At 34.4% G+C, this 15,196-nt stretch overlaps 1 protein-coding gene across 1 annotated transcript; it reads right to left on the reverse strand.

Annotated features, from left to right (window-relative positions):
* Window positions 1–606: 606 nt before the first annotated feature.
* On the reverse strand, window positions 607–15,122 carry LOC147069801 (GPN-loop GTPase 3). The gene is made up of 5 exons (XM_085950566.1): window positions 14,968–15,122; window positions 13,710–13,906; window positions 5,077–5,291; window positions 2,897–3,002; window positions 607–2,171 (listed from the first exon to the last, which is right to left on the reverse strand). Exons 1-5 carry the CDS (start codon window positions 15,010–15,012, stop codon window positions 1,901–1,903), a joined length of 834 nt encoding a protein of 277 aa, XP_085806692.1. The 5' UTR covers window positions 15,013–15,122; the 3' UTR covers window positions 607–1,900.
* Between the last annotated feature and the right edge of the window lie 74 nt (window positions 15,123–15,196).

The raw sequence follows: 15,196 nt of genomic DNA on the forward strand, positions 1-15,196 counted from the left end.
GCAATCTACAATTCCGTGTGCGCAATGCCGCCCATAGAAATGAGCGTGTATACTTGATGAATGATGTAATTTTAATATATTTCCAAAGATTTGTTTTTTTCATAAAAATTTGCGGTTCACTGAGTGCCTTCATGCTAATACCTCTCAGTATTTAATGGGCTAGAATCTAGATAGATATATAAATATATATACCACCAGATCAATTTTTTGGTATAATTAAAGGCAAACGTTTGTGATCTTCGAATAAACTGCAGTGGGTGACTCCTTTTTGAGTGTACCGTGTAAGTCCCCTCGCCGCATTGCCTTCAGTGCGTTTTCAGCCTTTACGAGTCACCGCTGCGTACCCAGTAGTGAAAATAGACAGGACTCTCAAACATCCAGTGCTACAGCTTTGTGTACATAATATATCACTTGATCTGTTAAGGCATAAGTAATGCAGTCAAATTACATATTTTTAAAATATCGTTTAAGTTTCTTGGTTAATTATTCGATCTGTGTCTGCAATTGAAATGTTACAATCGTTTCAAGTGCTTCCACACAAAATTGTATGTTGCGAAATGTTTTAAATAACGAACAAACATGATGCGTAGACTGTCTACTTTTGTTATAATATTATGTATAACGCGACGTTTTACGTTGGCGAAGTCGATGCGAACGCGATTGCGACGAGATTTGAAGCGATATAAAGCAAAACTATGCGAAGCAGCAACGTTGTCCTACATGGCTTGTCACCAGTCGGCATCGCACATACATCATGGATGTCGCAAGGTTTTTTTATTTAAAAACTCATTATAAACACAAAATTTTACAGAAATATCTGTCTCAAAGAAAGTGGAACTAATATTATATATTTAGAAAGATACGTTCATGGAGAATTTCATAATTTATATGAAGATATTCAATGAGTATCCGCCGCGCGCCGCGTTCACTTTGCGCAAAAATATCAAACCAACTGATTGCGTCGCTGAAGCCACGCACCGCATCGCCTCGCTCGTCATGCGTATCATGTGATGCGTCGTGTCGCATTGACTTCGCCCACGTAAGACGCCGGGTTACTGTTTATTAAGTTTTAATTAATTTAAATACAGAAATAAAGTTATTAAATGAAATGTTTAATTTGTCATTATTTTTACTAACTGAATTTCATTCTCTTCTTCTTTTTTGGCCGTGTCCGCCCCTTAGCTGGAAGCATATTATGGACACCACACGGCACCTCCAAGAATCCCTGTCACTCGCTAGTCTTCTTGCATCGCTTCAGGTCATACCAATATCCCATAGCTCCGTCGTATACACTCTATAGATAGTATTTAGCAGATGAAGCCTTGAGATTCTCTTCTGGCATCCGCAGCACGTGGCCAAGCCACGTCCAACGTCGCCTCTTCACTCTCAGTGTGGTGAAAGGCTGCTTGGCTCTCTTATCTCCTAGTTACCGCACACCCAGTATCCGTCACAAACATCTGTTCTCTGGCTACTATGACAGTTAAGTGCGAATTTATTATTGCAATGTAAAACGGCGGGTTTGTGTGAGTCGAGGGGCATTTAAAAATTAACATTCAGAGATAATCGTTTACTTTGTAAATGCTGCCGAATAATGGAGCTGAAGATATTAAAATCTATTGGCTTCGATAGTAAAGAAATGAAAGATAAGCCCAATAAAACAGTGTTATTCAGAAAAAATATTTATCTTTCATTAGAAATAATATTATCACAAGTATTTATACATTAATTGAAACTGAATACGCAATCATTGAATGCTTTTCTTCTTTCTTTGTACACTAATGGCACATAGAAAATGATAAACTTTAACCACTGATATACAGCATTATTTCAAACTGACATCAGTTTCAATCGACAAAATACGATCATCTTAATGCATTGACTAGGTAATAATAACATTTCATCAAGTATCTTCGTTTTCTTCGGGATCCGGTTCCTCAAAATCTCTCGTCTTGACATCGCTGTCCTCGCCGTACTGAATGATATTGTCTATGGTCATCAGGATGTCGCTCATGTTTTCTTCGTTCTGAATATTGAGAGGATAGAAGCGGACTAGGCTGAAGTCTTCAATCAGCCTTCCGATGGCTTCCGTAAGTTTCTTGTGTTTCTCGTGCCATTTGGAATGGCTAGACTCCATGTCCGCTAACAGACTGTGAGGATCTGGCTCCAGGAATCTGAACAACAAAAATAATCATGTAATTTATGGTTATAGATTCACTTACACTTTTTATAAACAATATCTCGAAATTAAAGCTGATACCTGAACACAATAATTCAAAGACAAACTCTTCGATTCAAACATGTTTATTGTAGCAAAGAAAACATGGAAATTTAACACAACTGCAGGATTCGAACCCGCAACTCACGGATCGGGAGGTAAGTGTTCTAGCCTCTGATCCACGGTGGGAAAAAATAATGGTTGGGCCATTTATGTTCCCATTCCACTCCTTATCTCTTCACCCACCTCCTAATCCCCAGTGTTATTGTTACCAGACAATCAATAAGCAATTACGGATCATGAGAGACGGTGTTACAAAGAACATTCAGTTGCATCTAGACAGCGGACGCGTGCGGGCTTCTAATAGCTTTACGTCGCATATGTGATTGACTCAATAGATACAGACTCATTCATAAACTATCATCATCATTTATACACCCTCACATACCATCCATAAACTGTGTCATAAAGTGCGGGAGTGTACGAACCGGGTGACCCAAAACAACTATACCGCTTGAGCGAAAGTTGAAACCAGACCACGGAGCCATCATACATCATCACAAAGGTCAGTGTCTGCCACTCTGTTCCATCGCCCCCACCACTAGATCTGACCTCAACATCTCTTAAAATAATTACAGTCCACTTAAAAGCTCAACCAAATAAGAATACAAAATGCCTTACCTATCCATTTGGTTTTTCGCTGATTTGCTAAGGAGATCCATTTTACTTAAAATATTAACGTGGGGAAGTTCTAAGTTGACCATGACACTGAGAGCTGCCATTGTACCTAAAACAAAACATTATACTTGTATATAATATATGGAATGGTATTGCGTCATCAGCTTGTGCTGTCTACAGAGCTAGGCATGAGAAGCCAAATAGATGTCTGACGAAATGTGGGACAAAATTGAAAAGTGAATCAGGAAAACACCACAGGAAATAGATCCCATCCGATCCAAGGACTATTGGACTGACTACTAGACCCAAGGCAGGGTATTCAAGGGATAGCACATATGTCCTGATCAAGATTTTATCCTGATCATTAACGGACAAAAAATTTGGCTGCGTCCCAAAAAGAGGTTTCTTAACAGTTTAACGAGAATTGGATATTAGCCACTTGCTTAATCTATCAGTTTCCTTTCTGGATCCCAACATCGTAGTCCAGTACGTACTTCACTGGCCTTTCATCCGGGGGCGCTGAGTTCGATTATGGGTGAGGTCGCAATATATTTCTGTGATTTTCTCAAAGCCTGGGTGTTTGTGATTGTTTCTCTGCTATTACTAAATACACCACTGTCTGCCATTGGGCTTCATGGCCTAAAAATGGCCCTGGTGTTAAAAAGAATATGATATATGTATATACATATATTTCTTTATATAAAAGAATGTAGCGATTCAGTTGGATAAAGCCACAAATAGTTTCAATCATGGCCCCCACAAGGGGGGAGGGGGGCTGATAGGGCTCTAACCTAGGCTCAGGAGGAGCCCAGCGTGGAAGGTCAATAATAGGAGATAAACACACATTACAAATTTGCTCTAATAGTAAAAAAAGTTGTTTTACTTCGAACATTTTAAAATATGTGATTGTAGAATGCAATTTTTGATTATTGTATCAATACTCGACAACTAATTATTCCTAACTCGACAACTAACCATAATTCAAGTGGATGTATTAAAAAATACAAAAAATCAATGAAAACACTACTTTAGAGTATCACACTGTCTTAACCCTTAACACTCGAGTGCCGCCATATCGGCGGCATTAGAAGTTTCCCGTATTACTCGAGTGCCGCCGTAGCTGCGGCACCGCCTCTAAAGTCATTTTTTGTAATATTTTCATAAATTTTTATAATGCGATTTCAATCAAGTTAGAATGAATAATAATAGGTTATTACATTTAACTGAGAAAGAAGTCGGCAAAAGAATACTGCGTGCCTAATTTCAACATAGTATTTTTATCGGAATCTTCTCTTTTTTTATTCGTAGGTCGTCGCTTGCAAGCAATGTTTTTTTGTCACATAAATTTTATTTATTGAACGTTCCCAGACTAGAGTGAAGTGTTTGTCACGCATGATTTTGAAGTGTGTTTATATTTTTTATTGGTTCTCGCTTGCGCAGGGGCGTCTCGTATAGTTTACAGTTTTATATTTGAATACTGTTTTTGATGACAATACTTACTAGTATATTATGCCGATTCGGAACCTATATAATGTGAAATACTCTAATGAGTCAAATGAAAATTATTACGTATCGATTTATTATTTTTTGAGAAATCTTTTGATAATGTGTACCGCACTGGGAATGAGTTGTTATGAGCCCGAAACTAATTTAGGAAATTTACGAGACAGCCGCTTATATTACAAGTGTATTTGAAGGCAATTCATTTGTATCATATTTACAGTCATAATGGACGATTTACACTTTATAGCCAGTTCTCTACATACCGCTATTTCATTACGATTCTTTGATAAGCCAGGATTACATATTGGAGATTGCTTTGTGAAATACCACACAATGAAGAATTATAAATAAACTAAAAATAAGTACAGTATGTATATTCATTATAAATTTATTTTACAGAATAAAAAAAAAAAAAAATTTTTTACATTTTTTTCACCAATTAAATGTTTTATATTGAAATTATGCTTTGTGCGGGAAAAAGTCTCGAGTGGGTGGTATGTACCTATAAAAAAAATTTCGAGTGGAAAAGGTTAAACCTTAGCAATAGGCTGGGTGCCAATCAAAGATCCTGGCCTGTGGGCCCGCTTCAGGATGTGGGGGCTATGGTTAAAAAAGTCTCAAAAATATCTTCTGAACCCCTCTACCAGGGACAATAAAAAAAGAATATAATTGAACCAAACCTGAAATGAATTTGGCACCGTCGACCATGAATTGTGAGTCTATCAAGAAGACAGCGGCTAAGCGGAAATTCCATCTCTGCAACAGTTCAACCAATCTCCTCATCGCTGTGAGGTGCGTGTACAATTCCACTTGGCCGGGACAGTCAAACAGCATGTAGTCATCATCGCCTTCACCCAGTTTTTCTTCCAGCCACTCAGGGTTCTCTATCAAGGTTCTGAAAAATTAATAAAGACTAATTTATATAAGACTAATAATATATAAGACAGTCCCGTGTCATTATTTACTGTGTGGTTTCTATTCACCATTTCCATTATATGTATAATTGACATGACCCCCAGACTAGAATCTTCGGCGGGCCCCACCTGCCTATCGCTAAGGTTAAAGGCAGTGTGACGATCAACAGTTCGACGGCCCCAGGAAAAACCATGATAAGTCTAAAATCATAAATGTTCAGGAGAGCGAAAAAACTAAAATATTTACGCTATTAAATTCATCATATAAAATGAGTAAGTTTTTTCTTATCTTATTTAAGTAAATCAGATAGACCATTTTATGGTCTATATTCCTATCAAAATTTAATGGTGATTAATTAATTAACAGCTGAGATAATGTCCAAAAATCGTTTTTATTTGGAATAATATTACGCACTTTATATTTCGACTCGATTCAACATGCTTTTGCGCGGACGAAATAGATTACTGACTCCGCATAACACATTCATATTCTGAGATAGAAACCTTATTTTACGTCGCATTTTTCTTACTCTATACGATTTTATTAATTAAAACTATAGTTATAACGCTCTTTTACGGAAAAATTGACATTGCGCAATATTTAACTCGAAATAGTACAGCGTGTCTATAAAATCTTAACAAGGGATATAGGGACATATTGATATATAATATATATTTTTATACGGAGTTTTTATAATTTAAATGTATTTAAGTATGACTTTTTATGTTTTTTTTGCAAATTATTATTGATATTTTTATAAATAATCAGAATATGTACATTACGAAATAATAAACATTTAGGAAAAATGTTTATAATGGAATAATAAAGAAGTTACGAGGAAATTAGTACATAACACTACTTACTACACCATCAATAAAATATCTAAAAGGTCTGCTTCATGAAATTTTACTGCAATGACTCGGTATTTTGCATCTACAGGCAATACTACTTTTTGGTACTTAGAGCCTTAATTAATACACGTATTCATATTATACATAACAATTTGGCACAAATGTACCTACCAAAGCATCGAAATGTTGGAAAAAATATATTTAAGTAGGTTTATTAGTTTCAAAAATTTTAATACTAATAAACCTAAGGAAAATGTTATTTATAACCTAATAATTATTATTTAAAGACAGCTGAATTCACTTTCGTTATCAAATGAGATCGCATTATTAAAATGTTCATCAGCAGAAGTTAAATTCATATAAAATTTATACTAGGCTTGTATTACATACACATTCTATAATCACGATTAGGTAATTACCTATCTAAAATAACATTGATACAACATTATGTAGTTCTGCTGTAGCAAGAGTGATAACCTTTTCAGTACCTACCTTCTATTCTCTTTTTTCAATTCAATTTTTGCAACATAATATCTTTCTGTAATTGATCTTGTAAAATTGTAATTAAAAGCTTATAAATACTGATACAGTGATCATATTAACTTTCGTTTTGTTTTTCTAATGTTTATTGTTGATATGAGTTTAATTATCGATTAGTAAACATAGTTGAATTATATTTAATTGTCAACATAAATCATGAAACATCAGTATAAGTACGACTTAATTGAACTCAGTTATGTTAATTAATACGAGGTGTCATGATTGCAATAATTTATTTGGAAAGATAAAATAAATATGTACCTCCCCAACATTGTAATATTTAGTTTAAAATTTAAATAATCGTGGTACGAATCTGCATTTTTCTAAACGGTTGGCTTTTAACTAGTATTTTCTTTAAATGATACATTATATTGTTATCTAATCTAATCAATTACGTAGAGTTTTATTAAATACTTTCTCAAAAAAACATAGTTTAATATCAATTATCATTCATAGCACTTTATTTAACTTACTATTTTGATCGATTTATATAACTCCGACCGATTTAACTTAGATAAAAAATAGTAATTACTATTTATGCTAGTTTTCATATTTTAAAACAATCATATTCAATAAATTAATACGAGGTAAGTATATATGAGAGTAGGTACTAGATTTTTCAAAACCAATTGATATTTTGTTTGATATTATACCTACCGGGGATACCACAATATGTTAATCCCATCTCATACATATTATTTACCTAGATTCTAGACAACAATAAATGATTCATAAACTGACTATTATACACGTTTTTCGGTAAAATTCTATTGAAAATAATAGATAAAATAAGTTTTCAAAAAACCCGGCTAATCTTTTCTTTTAGGTGACCGACATGTAATAATAATTTATAATCCACAGAGCTCGTTTTCGAGAAACATTCAATGTACAAAGTAATAATAATATATACCCTTTTATATTATTGCAAACATAAAATTAACACGTCGGACGTATTTAAGTTTTACAATGAGCTTAAGTTGGTCCCAATGTGTACAAATCAATTAGTAAGCCTTTCGGAAATTCTCACCATTTGAAAGAGTAATAAAAATGATTTTTTTCACTTTCTTAAGTCATAAATATTATTCCGTAATTAGTAAGAATTTTACTAAGAGAATAATAAAATAAACTCTCTTGTATTTGCTAGCTAGATAAGTCCTTCCTTTTAAATAATAAAATATTTTGTAATTTAAACATGAAAATACTGCTTAGTTGTTAATATCGATGTACAAGACTAATTTAATCAAAATGTGTCATACTGTACCGAAAATAAAATAATTTTTTGAAGTTAAAACATAATATTATAGGTATAAGCATCGGCCTATAACATCGTGGGTTCCGAGTTTGAATCATGGGTCTGAAAAATAGATACAAATTGTTTTTCAATTTGTGGTCGAAGTCAGAGTACGTACCTAATAGGTTGAGCAAGTGGCTGACATCCATTTCTCGTAAAAACAAAACCTGTTCTCCAATCTGTGGGGGGCCTCATTAGGATCGGACATGATCGGATATTTTAGGTGGGTACATTTTTAATTGCAAAACAATTTGTTTTCTAGTGATAGGTAATAATATTTAATTAAAATATGTCGTTTTCTGCTGGGTATTTATTTAAATTAAGTTTATTTATAATTACATACTTTTTTTACTCATCTAAATAATTGAAACAGTGAATTATTATAATGATATATCCATATCGTTTTCTATTGGATATTTGTTTAATATCAAATAATATAACAATTTCAAACTTAAACATTACCTACAACATTGTTTTTTGGGTATCTAAGTAGAAGAGTAATTAACCGAAAATAGTCGAAGAAAGCTTATGGAGGTCTTTATTATGCGGTGGATTGAAATTGGCTGATGAATCAAAATTAATATTTAAACATTATTACTGTGTCCTAGTATAGTAAAAGTACCTACCTATATTAGTACAAAATAATTCTTTTCTATTTTGTTTGTTTTATATTCAATAATATAATATTTTGATAATAAAACACTAGTACTAGTGACTAGTGAGTAGCTTTTTAACTAAAACTGCATTTACCTACTGCAAATTCCAATATTTTCCGAAGATAAACCAATATATTTTTCAAAACTAATGTGATACGTCAATATAAACCATGCCGTATATTAGGATCTCCGTTAAAGACTGTTATAGCAAGTATAACAACCTTCTTACTCGTAAAATAAAACGCAGTACACTTTTTTTATTGATATATGACTATACTCCTCGGCAGGGGCGGCTCTTCCTTTGGGTACCTAGGGGACAGACCCCGGTCCCCTCATCATCATTCTATAATCAATATTCAATTGATATTCATGTTATACGTTCCTACCATAATACATTGATTTTGTATAAATTAATTAAGTATATATTTTATTTGCACCGTTTACCCATCCCTAATTCTTGTTTCGTGGCGCAACCCTGTTAATGCTTCAGTCTACCTACGTAGCAGGTACGTACAACGATAATGTCGGGTCACAGTTCTGAGAACTTTCCGAGTTCCCTTGCAGCTGGGACCGTCTGGAATGGACCCCGTCAAATCAAAACAAATATTTATGCAAGCAATGCAATTATGAGACTGTGTAGAGCATTAAGCACGTCATATGCACGTTTCGCTGTACATGTATTGGTGCTGGCTAAGGGTCGCCACTAGAAATACCCACTCCTACATAAAAAATGTTAGTACCTAGGTAAAAGTTGACGTACATATTATTATTATTATAATAATACAACATATGTCACAAGTTGTTTTAGTTTGCCAGTCAGACGTCAGTGATTAACGGTCATCCATCTATTTAAATATGTTTTAAATTATATTTGTTAATACATACTCCCTATTAGTATTGTGAAGTTTGATTAAGATTTGATTTTTGAAATTTGTAGATAGTTTTCATCTCACGTTACTAAAATAATTTTGATAAATAATATTAAGTAGGTACTATGATGAATGAGGTGGATTATTAATTGAAATATAAGTTCAGTACATTGACATTTGAAGATAAACTAGAAGTGAAACGATTAGGGCCTCATCAACCTAGTGATTTAGTTATTGTGTATGAACTAGTGAAACCAAAAAAAAAATTGACATTTAAATCGGAATGGTTTACTAAAAAAACGTGGTTGACTGCAAGTGTATCCTTAAAAAGACTATTTTGTTTTCCTTGTTTAATTTTTGGTGGTGAAACTGTTTGGGCTCAATCTGGTTATTCAGATTTAAAATATTTATCAGAGAGGCTAACTTCACACGAAACTTCGTCGTCTCACATGAAAAATGCTGTGACATTAAAACTTTTTGGTAAATCAAACATTGTTGAAAAATTAGACAGTGTATATAGGCGTAATATTCAACGCCATAATCAAGAAGTTGACAAAAATAGATATGTACTTTCAAAAATAATTTCTGTGTTAAGACTTTGTGGTTCGTGCGAAATTGGAATCCGTGCCCGCGATGAGACTTCCGAATCCTTGAAGCCGGGAGTGTTTCGCTCAGTGTTCCAGTTACTATGTGAAGATGATCTAATATTAAAAAACTATTACGAAAATTCGCCGTCATTTAAAGGGACTTCAAAAACAATTCAAAATGAGCTTTTAGACTGCATGTACGATTTATATAGAGAACTCCTCAAAGAGGAGATATCTACCACGAATTTTGTTTCAATCCAAGCGGATGAAACAACCGATGTTTCTTGTAAAGCACAGTTGGTTATAATATTAAGGTATATTACTAAACTTGGGACTGTTACTGAACGATTTGTGCAGTATTCTAAACTAGTGGATAAATCGGCCAGTGGCCTGACAGCAGAAATAAAGTTAGTACTGAGTGAATGTGGAATCAATCGCGAGAAATTGATAGCTCAAACTTATGATGGGGCGGCAGTAATGAAAGGAAATTTAAATGGTGTGCAGGCACAGATTAAGGTTGATTTCCCATACGCACATTTTGTGCATTGTTACGCTCATCAATTGAACCTTGTAATGCAGCAACTGTGTTCGAAAACACACAAGGAACTAAAAATATTCTTCGGTAATATTTCTGGGTTCTCATCATTTTTCTCAGTGTCCACGAAACGCACCTGTTTATTAGACAATGTTGTGAACCAGAGGATGCCAAGACCTAGCGCAACAAGGTGGAATTTTTCTGGGCGTATGATAAACACTGTTTATGAAAATTTGAATGAGATGCGGGAGTGTTTTTTTAAATTTCAAGAAGATCCAGGGTGGGATGCAGTAACTTTAAGTGAAGCATGTGGACTCTTAAATCTTTTATACGATAGGTTATTCTGCTGCCTTCTTTCATTTTTCGCGCAAGTTATGCCGGAAGTTGACATTTTATTTCAAAAACTTCAAAAAGTTTCCATAGATAATATTTCAGCAAACTTAGCTATAACACACTTTAAAGCAGCCATATTAAAAATAAGAGAGAAAACGGATGAATTGGGAGACCTCTACGCTGATTTAACATGTAAAAGAAATTTTTCCGCTAGTGATTTGAAGCGCGTGATGAAAGAAGGATGCGATGTCATTGTTGTGCATGTCAGCGATACATTTTCAAATACTGACCATCTTACCGCTGCAAGATTGGTGGATGTGAGATTTTTCAAAAAAATTTCCCGATAAAGATTTTGATATAGCGGTTAAATATTATCCATTTCTACTTAAAAATAAATTAAGAACAGAATTACAAATTCTGTATGGACATGACGAACTCACTAGTGATGTAAAATCCGCCGCTTGTCTCTTAGCGTCATTGGACGAGAATAATGTAAAAGAGATATTTACTGAAGTCACCAAACTTTTAGAAATTATTATCACGATACCAATGACGACTTCAGAATCAGAAAGGTGTTTTTCGACGCTGAAACGTATAAAAACATCTTCAAGAAATACAATCGGTGAGGAACGGCTGAATGCGCTTTCCATGTTATCAATAGAAGACGAATTCATCAAGTCCGTTCCTGATTTCAACAACAAAGTGATTGACCGGTTCGCCAAACTAAAAAATAGAAGAGTAGAATTTAATTATAAGACTCTTTCGGACACAGGAGGCATATGAAGATGAAGTAATAGCTACAAAAGGTATGTTTTCTTTGAATTATTTATAGAATCTAAAGCAACAGCTACTATACAAAATAAATCACTTAAGTACACACAACTAATGTTAGAATTCAAAATATTAATAAAAATAGAATATACGTTTTGATTGACATTAATTAGGTATACATATAATATGTATTTCATATGATATTTCACGCCATCTGACCCCACTTACTAAAATATGCTAGAGCCGCCACTGCTCCTCGGATATTTATGTGAACACAAATTTGGTCGATGCGATATGTAGATATAGAGCACCATTGTCGAAAACCTAACTTTGTCAATTTTTATGCTAGAGACCTGAAATTTTTACAGGACATGCACAAAAAATATGATATTATAAAAAGCTAATAAAACTTAAAATGCTATTTTCAGACTTATCATGGTTTTTCTAGGGCACGTCGAGTTGTGTATTCCAAATAGTGTTTGAGATAAAATTTAGGGTATGATTTTTTGCATTTTTTAATATACCCACTTGAATTATGGAGTTGTCGATGACAAACAATAATCAAAAACTGCATCGCACCAGCACATATTTTTAAATTTTAGTATGCTTGAAGTGAAATAGCGTCGCAGGCGACATTCTTTTACTATTAATGGAATTTTGTGAAATGTATTTATCTCACTTGGCTGGTCGATCCGCCACGCCGGGCCCCCAGGCTAGAGCCCTTCCAGCCCAGCGTCCCCCCCCCCCCTTCGCAAACAACCACGTTACCAAACTACATTAGTAGTCAAGTTGGAACTGCATAAAACATAAATCGCACACAGTGGCATACTGAGCTCATCTGCCAAGAATATCCTATGTGTTATTCATCCGTGAGATAAGATTCAAACATTTACCTCCTTGTATGAAAAATTATAAATTTTTTATTCGTAAGATTAAACTACACTTATACAAGTTATAATTATTTCATTCCTAACATTCCCACGATGGCCGCGTAGCTGAAGCGTCGGCCTATAATGTCGTGGGTCCCAGGTTCGAATCCTGGGTCCAGCAAGTAAAGTACACATTTTGTTTTTCAATTTGTGTATGAGTCAGAGTATGGACCTAAGAGGTTGAGCAAGTGGCTGACATCCATTTCTCGTAAAAACAATATTCTGATAATACAAACCTCCACTTTGTGGAGGCCCATCCGTGGGCATACAGGCAGAAGTCACTAACTCCAGTTTTGACGAAATTGAGATTTTAATGTCATTATATAGAAAAAGTAATGCTGCTTAACTGACTTAAGTCACGATTTAAGATTATTGAACATATAAAATAATAAAGGTAATGAAGAACTCAAAAAATAAAGATTTTACAACCATTTTAAGAACACCAAAAACACAAATCATTGAGTTTCTCAGAACTGTGTATTTGGAGTTAGTGACTTCTGCCTGTACGCCGACGATATGATCTTATTGGGATCGGACATGGTAGAAGAAGAACATTGGGCTACATTTCATGAATGTTAGTCAATCTAATTTGAATGTTTTTGTGTAACCTCTCCAATGACATTATTAATGGACGACGCACTCAATACAGTAGCTAGCAAGTAAATTCGCATGTATAGGTAGACGTCACGCATCGGGAATTTATAGCAATATGACCTTTAATGTAATGGCGTTAGAGCAGTGTTTCTAATGTCAATGTTCATTTGAGCGAACCCGTTCGAACCGAACCATTCGGCAGACCCAACAAAAAGCATCAGGAATTTATAGCAATATCACCTTTATTGTAATGGCGTTAGAACAGATTATGCCATTCGGCAGACCCGACAATAAAGTGAGTGTCATTTTCATTTCCAGATGATTCGTCCATATTAATGTCATTGAACCTCTCCTTCAAAAAATATGAAAAATAATTATAAACACAAAGTACTTAATATCAATATTTTTTGTTAAAATATTCTGACACTGCAAAGTGACTCACTCAATGCAAAATACGAGGCCGCCGTTTGGCCCAAATTGCAGTTCCTCATCTTCCATGGCATCGTCGAGGTGGATCAGCTCTCTGATGTCCACTAGAGGATCGTAGTCAAAATGCTCAGCGGCCGGATCCAGATTTACCACGTCGATTATCCGGTTATTGTCAACTCCATGCTTCACGACGGCCGAGCAGTATGTCGACTGGTGAAGATGACATCAAATTATGAATGCTGAATATTATACTTTACTTGAAGCGTCTAATTACAAAAAGCGACATGTCCACAATTCAATATTTTCGGGAAACAACGTTTTTATGTTTCAAGCTTCAATTATTTGTTTCAACGTGAGATTATTTTTTCCGTTGTATTCCATGTCGAAATTAGAACCAAATGGCAATTTGTTTCAGCCGATAAACTCTTAAATGTAATAAATATAGGTAAAATAAAATTGGATGTAGCGTTATTTGTACCTCACTTTTTAAATTACTCCGCATAAGGCACATATTTCCGTGGCACTGTCATGAGTTTACCAAATGCAACAGCATGGGAGACGCCCTTTTCAATATCGAACGTTCCCTTATTGGTTGACTTAAACACGCGCGAAATCAACCAAGCTTTAAATAATATGAAACACGGACTTGACGCTTTTTGTAATAAATCGAGACTTCAAAAGGTTTGAAATTTATAGATCAATATATATTGTGTAAAATTATACAAAGAATACGTGCGTATTTTTTTCTCGATTTTGTACCAAATGTGGACTTATCGCTTTTTGGAATTAGACGCCTCACTTGTCAATTTCAAATTAATTACTTAAATTAGACAAAGCTGGAAATGGAACCGATTCCCTTAATTATTTTGTGTTTGGAATAATGCGGATGATCAGGAGAAGTAAAACAGTGTGTAGTGGTTAGCTTCGTGTATCACTAGAGAATGGTGACAATACACTTTATTTAATTCACCATAAACTATAAAATAAATGTATGGCAGATGAGTGAATAATAAGTGTGGCTATATTATATTCCAAAATTTTGGAACCTTAACCCTCGATTTTAAATCAAACAAAACCGGAACCCTGAAAACGACGGGCACTGGAATTTCATTGTTTCTATTACTTATACGCCATTCGCTTATTCTGGATGGCAAGATGGCTGAGGACTCAACATCGCAAAAACTGAATAAAACAGATCTGATGATATACAATACGTAGAAGTATAACACTATTTTACGATCAAAATAATAGTGTCTATGGTTAATACATACCTTGCCACTACCCGCGGGCCCCATCACAAGCTGCGCATACCTCATGGCGGCTTTTCTTTTTTATTTAATTTGCGCAATAAATTCTACGTTTATAATTGAATTGAATAGGACATCAATAAAGTATACCTACACGCGCACTTGACATAACCAAACTCATCTCAACACATCTGTCAAATTTATAAACACAATTGACAAGACCATAGACTAATATACTTTTGACAAGACCATA

The sequence above is a fragment of the Rhyacophila brunnea genome, unplaced genomic scaffold, assembly GCF_057557595.1.
Source record: "Rhyacophila brunnea isolate RB1 unplaced genomic scaffold, BYU_Rbru_1.0 scaffold_23, whole genome shotgun sequence".
Classification (NCBI taxonomy): domain Eukaryota; kingdom Metazoa; phylum Arthropoda; class Insecta; order Trichoptera; family Rhyacophilidae; genus Rhyacophila; species Rhyacophila brunnea.